This window comes from Pongo abelii, chromosome 23 (genome assembly GCF_028885655.2).
Source record: "Pongo abelii isolate AG06213 chromosome 23, NHGRI_mPonAbe1-v2.0_pri, whole genome shotgun sequence".
Classification (NCBI taxonomy): domain Eukaryota; kingdom Metazoa; phylum Chordata; class Mammalia; order Primates; family Hominidae; genus Pongo; species Pongo abelii.
The window spans coordinates 28,820,843-28,838,373 of NC_085929.1; the positions used below are offsets into that span (position 1 = coordinate 28,820,843).

The 17,531-nt window shown below is 45.6% G+C and overlaps 1 protein-coding gene across 5 annotated transcripts in view; it reads left to right on the forward strand.

The window, feature by feature from the left end:
* Window positions 1-266: 266 nt before the first annotated feature.
* CLTCL1 (clathrin heavy chain like 1) overlaps window positions 267-17,531 on the forward strand; it is a 111,233-nt gene continuing 93,968 nt past the window's right edge. For 2 of the 5 annotated variants that reach the window (XM_054543102.2, XM_054543103.2), the window contains exons 1-2: window positions 271-394; window positions 16,012-16,219. In XM_054543102.2, the coding sequence (XP_054399077.2) occupies window positions 353-394; window positions 16,012-16,219 (250 nt within the window). In that variant the 5' untranslated portion in view covers window positions 271-352. Of the gene's footprint in view, window positions 395-16,011; window positions 16,220-17,531 lie in introns of those variants that run through there. The other 3 variants (XM_024239974.3, XM_054543104.2, XM_054543105.2) reach the window with 3 other exon arrangements.

Below are 17,531 nucleotides of genomic sequence, written 5' to 3' on the forward strand. Positions count from 1 at the left end.
GTTAATCCCCCGAAAACCTTTCACTCGGGTAGCTGGCACACACCGCGTCAGGGCGGAGGGCGCGCAGGACTACTTTCCGCGGACCCTCGGAGCGGGCGGAGGGATCCGCGCAGGCAGGGACGGGGAAGGGGGAAGGGGGAAGGGGCGGGGGAGGAGGGAAGGGGCGGGGGAGGAGGGGTGCGGGCCGGGGCGCGGTCAGGGAGGAGGGCGGGGGCTGGGACCAGGGGGCCGGGACCAGGAGCCCGGGGCACTGCGCCTGCGCCGTCGCCAGCGGTTAGCCCGCGCGAGGGTCGGCGGTCATCGCCGCCGCCGCCGCCGCCGCCGCCGCCGCTGCCGCCGTCGCGCACCAGCCATGGCGCAAATCCTCCCTATTCGCTTTCAGGAGCACTTCCAGGTGAGGCCCGGCGGGCCGGGGGGCCGCCCTGTCAGCCGCGCCTCCACCGGGCCGGCCTCCCAGGCTTGACCCCGCGCCCCTAGCCCCGCTAAGCCGCTACCCAGCTGGCGGCGCCGATTTCCGACCTCCCACCTGGGCTGGGGCTGCGGGGTCCCGGGCGCGGCGGCCGCTCGTGAAGACCCGCTCGGGTGCCGTCGCCGAAGCCCGTTACCGGCGGGGCCGGCTGGGGAACGGTAGGGGTGGAAGCGAACGCCCCCTGGGACGCCCCGCTCCGTGCCCGCGAGGAGGCACACAGATTCCCGCTGCAGGCAGGGCAACCCGAGGGCCGCGCCGATCCCACAGCTCCACGCCCCACCTTGGCGTCCTGCGGTCCTTATTTGCCCCTGAGTTTGCCTGTGTGCTCGGTTTTCGTCCCCAGGGCGGCTTCGCCTGGGAGGACCGTGAACATGCGTGACTCAAGAGAAAAATTTCTCAGGGCTAAGCCTAAATAGGGCTTTTCAATGCAGTAACACCCCCAAAGCCTGCCTTTTTAATAAGGTCCCAGTTTGTTCTCCATTTGTTTGTGTTCAGAAATATAAGGACGGGCCCCCTGCTTTGAGCAAAGGCTCAGGTCCGGCGTCGTGCGGGCCGCTCGCGGGTCTGCCCGGGAGCGATGCTGGTCCCCACGTTTACCCGGGGAGGTGCGGCAGAGGAGGGATCGCCAGCGGCTCCTCCCTGAGTGCTCTGTGTTAAATCACGTTCCCATTCGTTGCAATTCGCTTACTCTTTTCTAAATGAGGAAACCGAGTCTCAAAAGTGTTAAAGAACTCATCTTCATTCAATAAGAACAGGATTCAGACTCAAGTCTTTTTAACTACAAAGTAGTACATCGAGGAACGTGCTTGCTTGAAAGTTCCTATTTTCACAGTGCAGAGCACTGTTAGCCCTAGATGCAGACGGGAAAGGCCTTGGGAACTGTGTAGTGCAGTCCAGTCCCCTCATTCTGCAGACTGGAAACTTGATATCCAGAGGATCCTGCCAGGGTCACTTGGTTAGTGACACAGTGGAAGTTGTATGGAGGTGGGAGTACCCTGACATCTGTCCGGGCTTCATTCTGCCACTAAGCTAAGCCAGTGCCAGTCATGTTGAGGTAGCAAAATACTGCTGCTGCTCATAGTAGTGATGATGATGTAGTTATCATTTACTGAGCCGTTTCTCTTGCCACTCACTAGACTATTGTATTTTATAAATGTCTTTAATTTAATCTTCATGATAACTGAGGCAGATAGTAATATCCTGTTTTCTACCATGGGTCACTGAGGTTAATATTATAATTCATTCAGCTAAAGTTACATAGCTAGTAAGTGACAAAGCTTGAGTTCTAACCCAGGTCTGACTCCAATGCCTGTTATTAAACACTATCTAAATATGTTCTTTTCAAAGGGCAAGAAAGCAACAAGGCATTTTAGGTGTCCATCAGAGTTTCTAATGTCCATCAGGATTTGTAATGTCCGTCAGAGCTGATATGTTCCATTATCTGGAAAATGCTTGTGGCTTGTGGTGGGCAGCCACGTGAATGAAAGTCTGGTTTGTGGTCTCCAACACTGACTGGGTCTTCGAGGCTCCTCTGCATTCTGTAGAGCACACACTGAGTCAGCACACACTGCCTTCACTACAGACATTTCAAAACTTCAGCCTGTTCCTTAAATCCCTGATCCTGCCACTCCTGCCTTGTAACCAGCAGATGACTTGGAGAAAACTGAAGCCATAACTGGGATGTTTCTCACCTTTATGGCTGCAGACTTAGATGTTTGTCTGCAGCCACCCTTTCCTGCCTTCCTGTTACCTCAAAAGTAGGTGTCCTTTCTTGTCTATGCTCTGGATCTGGTATCCTTCTTCCCTATAAGGGAGCCTTGTTCAGTCATAGCCTCCCTTTCCTGTATTTTCATCCTTTCCTGTTTGTGTTGGGCAATGCTCACCTGTCTTCCATGTGTACAACCAGCAAACTTCTTCCCCCACTCTTGTCACCACGAAGCTCTTGTCTCATAGCCGGATGTCATGAAAGAGCTGCTTTAGTGCTTCATTATTTTTATGTTCCCCAGTAACCTGCAGTCTGGCTTTTGTCCCCATTTTTTCCCCTGAATCTGTTTTTGCCAAGGTTACAAGTCATCCTGCAGGCTTTTTTTTGTAAGGGCCACATTCTGTCTCTGTCCCATATTCTTACATTTTTTAACCTTCTAAAAATATGAAAACGATTTTTAATTTAGCCATACAAAAGCAGGCTGCAGTTGGCTAATCTTTGCTGTAAAAAATAAAATCAGGCCGAGCATGGTGGCTCATACCTGTAATCCCACCACGCTGGGAGGCCGAGGCGGGTGGATCATCTGAGATCAGGAGTTCAAGACCAGCCTGGCCAACATGGTGAAACCTCGTCTCTACTAAAAATACAGTATTAGCCGGGCGTGTTGGTACGCACCTGTAGTCCTAGCTACTCAGGAGGCTGAGGGGGGAGAATCTCTTGAACCCAGGAGGCAGAGGTTGCAGTGAGCCAAAATCATGTCACTGCACTCCAGCCTGGGTAACAGACCGAGACTCTGTCTCAAAAAATAAGATGCGATGAGCTAGGTGAGATAAAGCCCATCACACCACACGCATCTTCTGTGATGTCCAGCCGCATTTGATGCTGCACTTTACTGCCTCCTGAGGGTCCTTTCTCTACTGTTTTTGGTCCCCCAGTTTCCCAGGGTTTCTCCTTCCTCTCTGCCCACACCCACTGCCCCATGGGCGGCTCTTGTGCATGGGCATGGAATCTGTCTTGAGCCCCTCTACTTTTTCATTCAGGACACGCTGCTGGTGATTTTATGTATTCCCGTAAGCTTGATGATCCCAAGCCATCCGAGTGTTTTCGTAGTTTCACTGCTGTGTGCGTGAGAGGCAGTAGCAGGTCCTGGTTAAGAGCACAAACAGGCCAAACTGAAGGCACTGAATGTGGACTCAGGTACTTACTGGCTGTGTGATTTAGGGCAATGTTTGTAGCTTTTTTGTGCTTCTATATCTTCATCTATAAAATAAGGATAAAAGGTATACTTCTTATCTGACAAGGTAGTTGTGAGGTTTTTGAGTTAATAAATGTAAAGCATTAAACAATAACTGGTACTTAATACAGTAGTCCCGATTTACCCATGGGGAATATGTTCTAAGACCCCCAGAGGATGCCTGAAACTGCAGATTGTTCTGAACCTTTTATACACTTTTTTTTTCCTATGCATACATATGTATGATAAAGCTGAATTTATATTAAGCACAGTAAGAGATTAACAATGATAACTAATAATAAAACAGAACAATAATAACAATATGCCAGCATCACTACTGTTGGACTTTGGGGTCATTATTAAGTAAATTAAGGGTTACTTGAACACAAACTCTGTGATGCTGCAACAGTCAACCTGGTAACTGACAGCTACTAAGTGACTAATGGGCTGGCAGTGTGTGCAGCGTGGATATGCTGGGCGGAGGGATAATTCACGTCCTGGGTGGGCTGGTGCAAGATTTCATCACTCTGCAGAATGGCATGCAATTTAAAACTTATGAATTATTTATTTCTGGGGTCTTACATTTAATATTTTCAGACTATAAGTAACAAAGTGTGAAAAAAACCACGGATAAGAGGGGACTATTGTAAAGCACTGTGTCCTTGTGAGCTGTTGCTGCCACTGTGACAGCTGCCTACTGAAGAAGGCCAGGGAATGGTCAGCAGGTTCCTCAAACACAGTGTTCAGAAATGGGGTTCCCTTTCTCCCCAGATATGTATCTTGTCCAGTGTCCAGCCAGGAGCCTGGGATGTGTTTTCCCCATCCTGTTGTCCCTTTCTCCGGTTTACTTTTGGCATCGTTCTGCCACTGTCATCATGACTACCATTTCCCTAAACTATGCCATCCTTCCCCACCTTGATGGTCATGCTAGCTTTGTCCTTCTACTTCTAGTCTTGCCCTCCTGCGATCCATTCTCCAGCACACAGGCAACATGATCTTCTCCAGGGATGAGCATCTGCTTCATGTCCTTCAGGGAGTGGTTTCATGTTTCCTCTGGCATGAAAAGACTGATCCCCACGTGCTCCTTCCTGTTCTTCCCAGCCCAACACCTGCTCAACTCTGCTGCCACTCCCTTTGTGTCCTTGCCAGAACACATTCTCCTCTCACCCCTCTTTACTCACTGACTCCTACTGAGCCTTCTGGTATCTGTGGAAATGACGCTGTCTCTGGAAGCTCTCCCTGATTTGTCAGTTAGGAGTTCTTCCTCTGTGCCTCTTTGGGGTTCCTCTTATAATGCCCTCTTCCCAGGGTACTGTAGCTGTTCATTTTCTCTACTGGATTGTGAGCTCAGGGAGCTACTATTTGAACTTTTTAGAAATATTCAAGTATCAGAGTTGGAAGGGTATTGCTGTTTGTAATATCTGAGGATGGGCTGAGAACTTAAGACATCTTGATTCAGAAGAGGAATGGCTGAATAGTTTGGTGACATAAAAATTTTCTTGAGCCCTAAGTAATTCCCCCCAGCTATATCAAAAAAGCAACTCCAAGTTTGTAAGCTGTGAAGTGTGTCATAGCTCAATACACAGAAAACGTAAACATGTTCCCTCAAGGTGTCTCTGAGGCGGTGTTGGAAACAGGTATAGAGACCTTGAGCATTAGGATTGTAGGAGAAAGAGGGTCAAGATCTTAATCAGTGCTTCTCCACCAGGCTGCATGTGAGAAGGGCCTGCAGCTTTAAACAGATTTCTGCTGGATGCTAAATCCAAAGCTCTGAGTGGTGGAGATGGAGCTTTGGTATTCCTTCCCAGGTGAGTCTCACACACAGCCCAGGTGAAACAGCCTTCTACATGTTAGTCAATATTAATCATTAAGGAAAGAAGGGGAAAGTAAAACTGTGAAGGTGTAGATTGAGCTTGAACTGAAAACAGTTCCCATCCGTGTGTGTCTGGAGAGGCTTCTGGGGGTCATGCTCCAAAAGGGGACACGTACCCATAGTAGTCCAGTCCATATTTGGTTTATGTTGCCATTATGTAGCTATCTCATTTTGTGAAGTGGTTTTTGAGGTACTAAGACAGCAGTTCGCTCATTGCGTCCTAAAATTATTGCATCCCAGTGTAAAATGTCATTTTAAGATACCATGTAAACTGTTAAATTTTGCCTATTGGCCTACCACTGCTCCTGGTATTGGAAATACATACTGGCCAGTTAGTTACTTTCTGACTTGTTTATTTACAAAGCAAGGAGAGTAACCTGCCTCAGCCAGGGTGTCTGGGAGGGTGAGCCGTGTGGGAGTGCCTACTGCTGTGGCATTGTGGGTGACCAAAGAGTAAATGAATTTGAATGGGGTCTCTTTGGAAAAACAGATCCTCACCATAGAACATTTAAATGTTCAGAATGCCTAAGCTGCACAAACCAGCACTTTTTCAGTTGGTTGGGTTGAAAGAGTTAAGTCCTAGGAGGATCTGAGTCAAGGTTCCTCTCCGCTCAGATATTTCTGTTGCAGGGGCAAGTCTGATGGGAATTAAAATCTTTCAGTTCAGCCTCTGGCTGTCTCTCCCCAGGGGAAACCACTATAAACGAAGCCACCATATCCTTCCAAAAATGTTCAAAAGAATCCTGCTTTAAATATGCTTCTGCCCTTTGCTTTTGTAACTTAACACACTGAAGATCCTCCCATAGGATCATAGACAGATCACTGCATCTATCTGACATGTTGTTTATCAGTATTCCCTAGGGTAGTAGTTGCTGGCACCCTGTCACCCCCTTCTCTAAGTGGGAATCTTTCTGCAATCTGTCTGATTTTTCCTTCCTTTGCTTCTTCACTGAGACTTTACTGAGTTTGCAGTCTCTTCTCCCACATTTTCTTCTGCTTCTCTTGAGGCCTGCTGCTGGCCTCCATGCCAGGGAGATGACCATTGCTCTTGGCAGGCTGAAGAAGGGTGCCACAAAGCTGGGATAGCAAAGTTCAGTGACGAAATTAGAATCGGATAGATCTTGACAGGCCGGAATCCAGCTAGTTGACATTTAACTGGGATAAATATAGAGTCTTGTGCACTGGTGTTAAAATAAAGAAAACCTGTAATAGTGTAATTTGAGAGAAGTTCTGTAAAGCATTATATAAATGTAGTTAACTATCCCTGAACTAACCTATTCCTAGAATGTAAGTTCTGGAAGAGACCTTAGTGTCAACATTCTTCATAGGCCTCATTTACAGAGCTCCCTCTTAAGGCTAGGAAAGGCTCTTTGGTAAGTTTCTTTTTTTTTTTTTGAGACGGAGTCTCGTTCTGTTGCCCAGGCTAGAGGGCAGCGGCACAATCTTGGCATTCTCCTGCCTCAGCCTCCCGAGTAGCTGGGACTACAGGCACCCACCACCATGCCCGGCTAATTTTTTATATTTTTAGGAGAGATCGGGTTTCACCATGTTAGCCAGGATGGTCTCGATCTCCTGACCTTGTGATCTGCCTGCCTCGGCCTCCCAAAGTGCTGGGATTACAGGCGTGAGCTACCGCGCCTGGCGTAAGTTGAAAATATAAAATATGTTTTTTATTTTATTTTCTTGATACAGAGTCTCGCTCTGTCCACCAGGCTGGAGTGCAGTGGCACGATCTCAGCTCACTGCAGCCTCCGCCTCCCCGGTTCGAGCGATTCTCCTGGCATCAGCCTCCCGAGTAGCTGGGACTACAGGTGCGTGCCACCATGCCTGGCTAATTTTTGTATTTTTAGTAGAGATGGGGTTTCACCATGTTGGCCAGGATGGTCTTGATCTCTTGACCTCATGATCCGCCCACCTCAGCCTCCCAAAGTGCTGGGATTACAGGTGTGAGCCACTGCACCCGGCCCATTTATTTTTTTGAAACAGAGTTTCACTCTTGTTGCCCAGGCTGGAATGCAATGGCGTGGTCTTGGCTCACTGCAGCCTCCGCCTCCTGTGTTCAAGAGATTCTCCTGTTTCATCCTCCCAAGTAGCTGGGATTATAGGTGCCCGCCACCACACCCGGCTGATTTTTGTAATTTTATAGAGATGGGGTTTCATTATGTTGGCCAGGCTGGTCTCCAACTCCTGACCTCAGGTGATCCACCCGCCTTGGCCTCCCAAAGTGCTGCGATTACAGGCATGAGCTGCCGTGCCTGGCCCTCAAAATATGTTTTAAAAACTGTAGATGGACTAAATTTTACTGCCCTGAAACAAGTAATTTGTTTTACTCCTTGTTTACCATCCATATGCTAGGCACAAGGATAAAGCAGCGAGTGACACCGGGAAGGAGACAGATACAGAAAGAAAAAATATTGGTGTCCAGAGAGGTGTGAAAACATGGGGATGTTCAGTGCAACTTAAGCATTCTGGCTTCACTGATGTAGGCAGTTGATGTTCTCACTAATACTCTTGTATGAACACAGCTGTAGTCCTCCCAGGTAGACATCTTCCTTAAGCCCCTTATACATAGAAACCACGGGACTATCGGATGAGTAATTTCTTTTTGCATATTCCCAGTGTCAGATTTTTTTTTTTTTTTTTTTTTTTTTTTTTTTGAGACAGGGTCTGTCTGTCACCCAGGCTGGAGTGCGGTGGCACAATCTTGGCTCACTCCAGCCTCTGCCTCCCGGGTTCAAGCGATTCTGGTTCCTCAGCCTCCTGAGTAGCTGGGACCACAGGCGTGTGCCACCATGCTCAGCTAAGTTTTGTATTTTTAGTAGAGACAGGGCTTCACCATGTTGACCAGGCTGGTCTCGAATTCCTGACCTCCAGTGATCTACCCACCTTGGCCTCCCAAAGTGCTGGGGTTACAGGCATGAGCCACCATCTCTGGCCCCCAGTGTCAGATTTGAATTTTGATTGATTTAATTGCGGGCTTTGAGAACTGAAAAGGATCATTAGACAGCATCTTCTTTACCTTTCTTTAGTTAGCTCTTATATATGCCATTTAAAATGTGTAGCTAAGGTCCAGTGCAGTGGTGCATGCCTGTAATCCCAGAACTTTGGGAGGCCGAGGAAGGTGGATCACTTGAGACCAGGAGTTCAAGACCAGCCTGGCCAACGTGGCAAAACCCTGTCTCTACTAAAAATACAAAAGTTAGCCAGGTGCAGTGGCGGACACCTGTGTTCCCAGCTACTAGGAAGGCTGAGGCATGAGAATCGCTTGAGTGTGGGAGGCAGACTTTGCAGTAAGCCAAGATTGCACCACTGCACTCCAGCCTTGGCGACAGAGCGAGACTCTGTCTCAAAAGAAAGAAAATTTTTAAAAAAATGTGTAGCTAGGTTACCTATCAGAATAATATACTAGGGATCAGGAATCCTTGATTATTTCTACTAACTAGTGAAAAAAAAAACAAAAAAACCTGGGCCAAGCGCTGTGGCTCACGCCTATAATCCCAACACTTTGGGAGGCCGAGGCGGGTGGATCACTTGAAGTCAGGAGTTTGAGACCAGTCTGGCCAATGTGGCAAAACCCCGTCTCTACTGAAAATATGAAAATTAGCCAGGCGTGGTAGCGGGCACCTGTAGTCCCAGCTACTTGGGAGGCTGAGGCTGGAGAATCACTTGAACCCGGGAGGCAGAGGTTGCAGTGAGCCGAGATATCGTGCCACTGCACTCCAGCCGGGTGACAGAGTGAGACTCTGTCTAAAAAAAAAAAGAAAGAAAGAAAGAAAAAACCTGGCTTTTCAGCACATCACTTTTCTGGGACTTAGTTCCTGCATATGGAGAAAAACTCACAGTAGTATCTGGCATCTTAGATGGAAAAGTTATTTTTGTGGGATTGTCCTGTATTGAGCATTCCTGGCTAAATGAGTAGAGAATGAGTTCCCCACTCATTGTACTATTAAAACTACCCTTGCCCATTTCTTTTTTTCTTTTTCTTCTTTTTTTTTTTTTTTGAGACAGAGTCTCGCTCTGTCGCCCAGGCTGGAGTGCAGTGGAGTGATCCTGGCTTGCTGCAGCCTCCACCTCCCGGGTTCTCCTGCCTCAGCCTCCTGAGTAGCTGGGATTACAGGCGCTTGCCACCAGGCCCAGCTAATTTTTGTATTTTTAGTGGAGACGGGGTTTCACCATGTTGGCCAGGCTGGTCTTGAACTCCTGATCTCAAGTGATCCACCTGCCTTGGCCTCCCAAAGTGCTGGGATTACAGGCGTGAGCCACTGCGCCCGAACCCGTTGCCTATTTCTTTTCTTTTTTTTTTGGACAGAGTCTTGGCTCTGTCGCCAGGCTGGAGTGCAGTGGCGCGATCTTGGCTTACTGCAGCCTCCGCCTCCTGGGTTGAAGCAATTCTCCTGCCTCAGCCTCCTGAGTAGCTGAGACTATAGGTGCACGCCACCATGCCTGGCTAATTTTTGTATTTTTAATAGAGACGGGGTTTCACCATATTGGCCAGGATGGTCTCCATCTCTTGACCTTATGATCTGCCCACCTTGACCTCCCAAAGTGCTAGGATTACAGGCATGAGCCACCGTGCCCAGCCGCCCCTTTCCCATTTCTGAAGAATGCAGAATAGCACTCCTGGTTGAGAACTACTGTCTTAATTTAATCTGATTCTAATAGTCTACCTTATTTTTGGATCCACTCTTCTCAGTTGTTAAAACACTGTCTTATTTGTGAGAGACTTTTACCTTTTTCAAATGCCATACATGTGTATGTATGCTCTTAGATAAGGAACTTGACTCAACTACTATTATTTAAGAACCCACTATGCTCAAGAGATTGGATACAAATTATTCAGGGTTACCAATTCTTGGTATTTGGAGTTGAAATCAGAATGTCACCGTATTAACCCAACATTGATCCCCAAACTGAGAACAAAATGACAATTTAGAAAACCCAGGCCCACTTAAGTGCACTGCTCTGTCTGGAGAGCATCCAGTCCTATTCTGCTAAAGCCGGAAAATCCGGATAGGTCGACAAGTCCAAGAATGATTGCTTACCAATGCGTGGCCAGCTTTGTTTTACTTACGTCTCCGAACACTGCCAAATTTTATTGAGGCCAATTCCAGACATCTTGTTTTATCCTTAAACACTTTAGGATGTGTCTCTAAGAGATAGCTCTTTGTTATTTTTTTCCAAGTTTTAAAATTGTGGTAAAATATACATAACATAAAATTTATCATCTTAACCATTTTTAGGTGTACACTTTAACGATATTAAGTACATTCAAATTGTTGTGCAGCCATCACCACCATCCATCTCCAAAACTCTTTTCTTTTTTTTTTTTTTTTGAGACGGGGTCTCGCTCTGTTGCCCAGGCTGGAGTGCAGTGGTGCAATCTTGGCTCACTGCAAGCTCCGCCTTCCGGGTTCACGCCATTCTCCTGCCTCAGCCTCCTGAGTAGCTGGGACTACAGGTGCCCGCCCCCATGCCTGGCTAATTTTTTTGTATTTCTTTTTAGTAGAGACGGGGTTTCACTGTGTTAGCCAGGATGGTCTCGATCTCCTGACCTCATGATCCACCCGCCTCGGCCTCCCAGAGTGCTGGGATTACAGGTGTGAGCCACCGTGCCCAGCCCAAAACTCTTTTCATCTTGTAAAATGGGTGCTCCATACCTGCTAAGAAATGACTCCCCATTCACACTCCTCCCCCCAACCCCGTCTACTTTTTGTCCCTATAGATTTGACTATTCTACATACTGGATATAAATGGAATCATACAATATTTGTCTTTTTGTGTGACTGTCTTTTTTTTTGAGATGGAGTCTCGCTCTGTTGCCCAGGCTGGAGTGCAGTGGCACAATCTCAGCACACTGCAACCTCCACCTCCTGGGTTCAGGTGATTCTCCTGCCTCCGCCTCCCAAGTAGCTGGGATTACAGGCGCCCGCCACTATGCCTGGCTAATTTTTGTATTTTTGGTAGAGACAGGGTTTCATCGTGTTGGCCAGGCTGGTCTCGATCTTCTGACGTCAAGCGACCCACCCACCTCAGCCTCCCAAAGTGCTGGGATTACAGGCATGAGCCACCTCACCAGACCTTGGGTTTTTTTTACTTAGCATAATGACCTCAAGGTTCATTCATGTTGTAGCATGTGTGAGAATTTCCTTCCTTTTTAAGGCTGAATAATAATCCTATTGCATGTGTATAACACATTTTGCTTATCTATTCGTCCATTGATATACACTAAGAATTCTTTATTTTTTAACTCTAATAACATCACACCTAAAAAAAAAAAGCAGTAGTTTCTCAGTATCATCCAGTATCTTGTCAGTGTTGTTTCTCTATTTGTCTCAAATGCTTTATACATTAGGTTTATTTGAATCAGCATGCAAAGAAGGCCTATGCATTGCATTTGGTTGACATTTTATGTATTAGAGCTGCTTTTTGAAGCAAGCTTTGATCTTATTTTTTTATACTTAACACAAATGTAGTATTTTATTTGTGTACATTTATCTTTTTAATTTCATAGTCCTTTCAAATCTGTTAAGATTCTGATTGTTACTCTAGAATATTGACAGTCTCAAAGCATACCCTTAGCCGATAAAACAGTCCCTGTATATGACTTTGGTTAGAGTCATTATTCAGAATATTGACTAGCAGATGATTAAGGTCAGAGCTCTGGGCCCTGGCAGCAGACAGACAGAGATCCATGTGTCAAGAGTCTTTTGTTTCATACATTGTTTGGGCTTTCATGTGCTAAATGTTTTGATGGATTCAAAATGAATTTGACTCTGAGAAGAAACAAGAGATTAAGTAAATATGAATAACTGACACAAAGCAAAGCTCTCTATTCTATAAGCATGCCACAGATAAAAGGCTTGGGGTAGGGGACTGATTATCCGTGAAAGTTACTTTGGCTACCTCAGCAGAGGTAAGCCAGATACTTTACTGAAAAGAAGATTTATTCTATCACATTTACTTGGCTTCAAGAAAATTAGATTGGTTTGGCATGATTTCTTAGTGAGCCCATATTGATTGCAGGTATTCATGTTTTTCTTTTCAAAGGGCTCACAAATCTGATGGCTAATGTTGTAGAATTTGGAGGGGGAACCTCAAATGCAGCAGTCTTATCTTCTGGAATCCCACTGTCCTCTGTTTTGTTAATAAATATTGTAAATCCTAGCACTTTGGGAGGCCGAGGCAGGCAAATTACTTGAGGTCAGGAGTTCAAGATCAGCCTAGCCAATATGGTGAAACACCGTCTCTACTAAAAATTACAAAAATTAGCCAAGTGTGGTGGTGCATGCCTGTAGTCCCAGCTACTCGGGAGGGTGAGGCAGGAGAATTGCTTGAACTCGGGAAGCGGAGGTTGCAGTGAACCAAGATTGTGCCATTGCACTCCAGCATGGGCATCGCAGCGAGACTGTCTGAAATAAATAAATAAATACATAAATACTGTAACTTCTAGGGCATTTGTATTATTCTATTTTTCAGGATTTTTCTATTAATTGCAGACAGAGTAAATAACACTAATCTGTCCAGTTGTGGTGGCTCAATCCTGTAATCCCAGCACTTTGGGAGGCCAAGGCAGGTGGATCACCACAGGTCAGGAGTTCAAGACCAGCCTGGCCAACATGGTGAAACCCCGTCTCTACTAAAAATACAAAAAATAGCTGGGCGTGGTGGTGAGTGCCTGTAATCCCAGCTACCCAGGAGGCTGAGGCTGGAGAATTGCTTGAACCCGGGAGGCGGATGTTGCAGTGAGCCAAGACCACGCCACTGCACTCCAGCCTGGGGGACAGAGCTAGACTCTGTCTCAAAAACAAAACAAAACAAAAACCCCACTAATCTGATCTATGTCCTCCAGGAATTTATGACCTTGGATGTTGTTGTATAAGCCAGCAGGGAACTAAACTAGGAGAGGATGATGGAATTTGAACATGGCTCATTTGTGAGAAAGGTGGTGAGACTGGGAGGTTTTCTTTGGTTGTGATAATGTGGTTTCCTGGTTTACTAAGTATCAGTGGTTGCGTCGTGGGGCTTCTGTTATCTTTTATTCTTGGTTTACTTAAATATGTTAACTTTACTTAAGTAAATTATGTCCATCTTCATGGGCTGCTCCTCTGCCTCCCTTCTAAGCCTTGGTGTGTCCTGAGGCTCTGTGCCCTGGGCTCCCAGGCCATTCTCTCACTTTTCACGGTCTCTCTTGGTGCTTCCATCCAGTCTCATGACTTCGCCTGCCACAAATGACCCCCATATTCTTATTTTGGGGCTTGAATTTTTTTTTAGACTTACAAAATGTTAAGCAATATAATACCTAAGAAAATTCCAAAAGTAACAAGTGCTGAGGACGGCAGGCCCTACCAGATGTTACAAAACCTCCATAAATAAAATAGTGTGATGCTGATGTGTAGATAGATGTCGGGAGCTCCATGATAGCTGAACACATGGAGGTCCCTGAAGAGCTGTGTGCTGGAAAAGGCAAGGACACCCCTCTCGCCTCTCTCTATGCGCCTCTTCCATCTGGCGGTTCGTCAGTATCCTTTGTAATATCCTTTGTAATAAATGAGAAACGTGTTTCTTTGAGTTCTGTTAGCCACTCCAACAAATTAGTCAAACCCAGGAAGAAGGTCATGGGAACCTTGCTTTATAGCTGGATGGTCAGAAGTACAGGCCACAGCCTGGGGCTTGCGATTAGTGTCTGAAGTGGAGTCAGTCTTATGGGACTGAGCCCTCAACCTGCGGGATCTGATACTATTTCCAGGTAGATATTGTCAGAATTGAATAAAATTGTGGGATATCTAGGTGGTGTCTGCTGGAGAAACCCCCCCCCACATCTGGCGTTGGCAGTCTTGTGTTGAGTGGTGTGTGAGAACAGGAAAAATGCTTTGGTTTTTCCTATGCTTAATAAACCACTCCTAGCATTATTTTCTTTGCTATAACCCAAGGTTGGAACATGAAGGGACTTTCTTGTAATAATGGCAATATCAATTGGCAAGTTCTATTTTTTAAAAAATTATTTCACTACAGTTATGAAGTAATGTTTTGGTTTTTTGCTGTTATATGTGTTTTTTGTTTGTTTTGGTGGACTCATTTGGGAACATAATCACCACTTAGTTTATCTTTTCTGTGTTAAAATGGAATATGAATTTCAAACAACTCAGTATTGTGGTCAGAACACAGGCTTTATTATACCTGGCTCCATCATTAATCAGCTTTGTAATTTCTGAAAGATTTCTTAACCCCAACACTTTGTTTTTCCCAAGTGTAAAGTGTGTGTGAGATGCTTGTCTTAGTGGGTTAACAGGAAGATGAGATGAGGTGACTTGTTGTCCTGTAGCCTGCTCCACTCAGCAGCTGGAACATCCAGTATGTGCTAGACTCTGCTACAAAAGACAAACAAGGCACCGTCCTGAATTATACTCTCAGTATGAACAGTCTCACTTGTGTTCCTTCCAAAGGGTAGTGTGGTTTTAACGCAGCGGTCCATGATCTTTGTTGCTAGTGTAAGCCTCTTCAAGGTTACACAAGGTAACAGATGTTAAATGGTCCAATCAGTAGCAATAGAATTGGGGCTGAACAGAACAGTGTTTAAAAATAAAGGTGTCGGCCAGATGCGGTGGCTCACGCCTGTAATCCCAGCACTTTGGGAGGCCGAGGCGGGCGGATCACGAGGTCAGGAGATCGAGACCATCCTGGCTAACACAGTGAAACCCCGTCTCTACTAAAAAAATACAAAAAATAGCCGGGCGTGGTGGCGGGTGCCTGTAGTCCCAGCTACTTGGGAGTCTGAGACAGGAGAATGGCGTGAACCCGGGAGGCGGAGCTTGCAGTGAGCCGAGATTGCACCACTGCACTCCAGCCTGGGCAACAGAGCGAGACTCCATCCCAAAAAATAAATAAATAAATAAATAAATAAATAAATAAAGATGTCTTGTAGGTAGGTCAGAGCAGAGAAATTTATAGAAATAAGCTTGGTGCTTTATGGGAGTGATAAACATTTATTGAGTATGTGTTTTCCCAGAGTTTTTCATTGAAGCTTATCCCATTAACAGGTCTTGATTTAGCCCAGGCACTGCGTATAAGATGGCCTTTGGAGAAAGGTGCTTGGTTTCAGTTTACACAGTAGTAGCAATCCATCGGCCCTGGAAGATGTGCCAAACCTGCTGACTTTCTTATTAACCCCAGACTCTCCAGGAAGTATTCACACTGACTTGGAAATTCATTCAAGTCAGATTTAGACAGATTTGATGATATCTAGGGAAATATTTAAGCAAAAACTTTTGGCCAGTTCTTTTTTCTTGCCTTTTGGAGAAATCAGGTTTTGTATTTCCTCCCTTTTTCACTTCCACTTCCCTCGCCTTCACCTCTCCAAGACCTCCTTCCTCCCAAAGCTCTCCTCAGTGGTGGGCTTATCTGTGACACCTTATCTGGTAGTTTTCTTTGGGAGTTCACCCCCAACTCATCTCCTCCTGTCTGTATCACTTGTGGCATCCTTGACACTGCCTAGTGTCATCCTGCACATGTCTTATCTCCACTGTGGGTTGGTAATCCCCTTGAGAGTTGATTCACAGGCTTGGGTGGATCTATTACAGGTGTAGAAAAGCAAGCTAATGTTTCCTTCAAGTGTTTACCTAATGTTAACTTTTTTCTAAATTTTATTTAACTTCTCCTCCTCTTTTGCTTTTGGCTAGAGTCAATCCATTTCAGAGGAAAAAAATTTAATCAAATGCTTTTTTTCTGTTTAGCTCCAAAACCTTGGAATTAATCCAGCTAACGTTGGATTCAGCACACTGACCATGGAATCTGACAAGTTCATATGTATCCGAGAGAAAGTTGGTGAGCAGGCACAGGTCACGATCATTGACATGAGTGACCCAATGGCTCCGATCCGACGGCCTATCTCTGCAGAGAGTGCCATCATGAATCCAGCCTCTAAGGTGATAGCTCTGAAAGGTAAACCCGATGGGATTGTTAGAAAGGAATCTTACCTCATTTTAACTGCTTTGTTACCTTAAATATTGAACAAGTGTCACTAAGCTCATGGCAAAGTGTTCATCAATAGTATTCAACTTAATTCCAAAAGTTTTAGCAAAAGTTATGTTTAGTGTGCCCTAGTAAGAGGCCCCTGAGCACCAGAGCTTCTTGGTAACATCACCCACAGCGCCAGACACACCGAGAGGAAGAAAATGCCCAGGCCTTTGTCTTCATGTGACGAGGAACGCACAACAGCACTGTGCATGTTTCCCAGGAAGGCTGTGTGGCCCCCTTGCCTGAGGGCCTGCTGCAGTGGTGCTTCCAGTCATCCGACGATACAGGCTCTGGGGTTTTCCTCCTGTGAAACACATCAATGATAGAGGAGCTGATAATTAATAGAATTTCACTTCCTTGAAATCAGGGAGTCTTGGGTGCTTAAAGCCTTCTAGTTATCTTGAAAAATATAGAATCTTCTTATATTTTCTTCATTTGGCAAATAAAAGGATTATGTATGCAGTAGACTTAATGATTTGTGTGAAATGCAGTGTCACTTACTTTGAAAAGCAAAAACTGGGCTGGGCGCAGTGGCTCATGTCTGTAATCCCAGCACTTTGGGAGGCCAAGGCAGGCAGATACCTGAGGTTGGGAGTTCGAAGACTAGCCTGACCAACATGGAGAAACTCCATCTCTATTAAAAATACAAAAAATTAGCCGGGCGTGGTGGCGCATGCCTGTAATCCCAGCTCCTCAGGAAGGCTGAGGCAGGAGAATCTCTTGAACCGGGGAGGTGGAGGTTGCGGTGAGCAGAGATCGTGCCATTGCACTCCAGCCTGGACAACAAGAGCAAAAATCGGTCTCAAAAAAAAAAAGAAAAGCAAAAACTGTTTCTGGACCTAAAATTTGTGAATGCCAAATATTAGCTTCGCCTAGGCTTCTATTTTGTTACAGAAATAGTGTCTACTTGGTCATTTCAGTAGGTAGAAGGACATCTGAAAGTTAAGACCTTTCTATTTGAAAAGAAATAACTGAAATTCTTTTATTTGAAAGGTTCTTTGTTCTATTACCAACCCTACCTTTTCCCTTGTAATCTTGTCAAAGTAATTATTTGAACATATAGTGTAAGCAGTATAAACTATTTGGTTAGAAATTATTACAATTATGGGATATTAATGATGCTTTTATCTTTCTGTTACTTTGTCACTTACCCCTTGGCTCTTTTTGATGGAATATTTGCCTTGTAGTGTCACCCTTTTCTGCATTTTATGTTGTTGTAGTACTTAAAAAAATATTT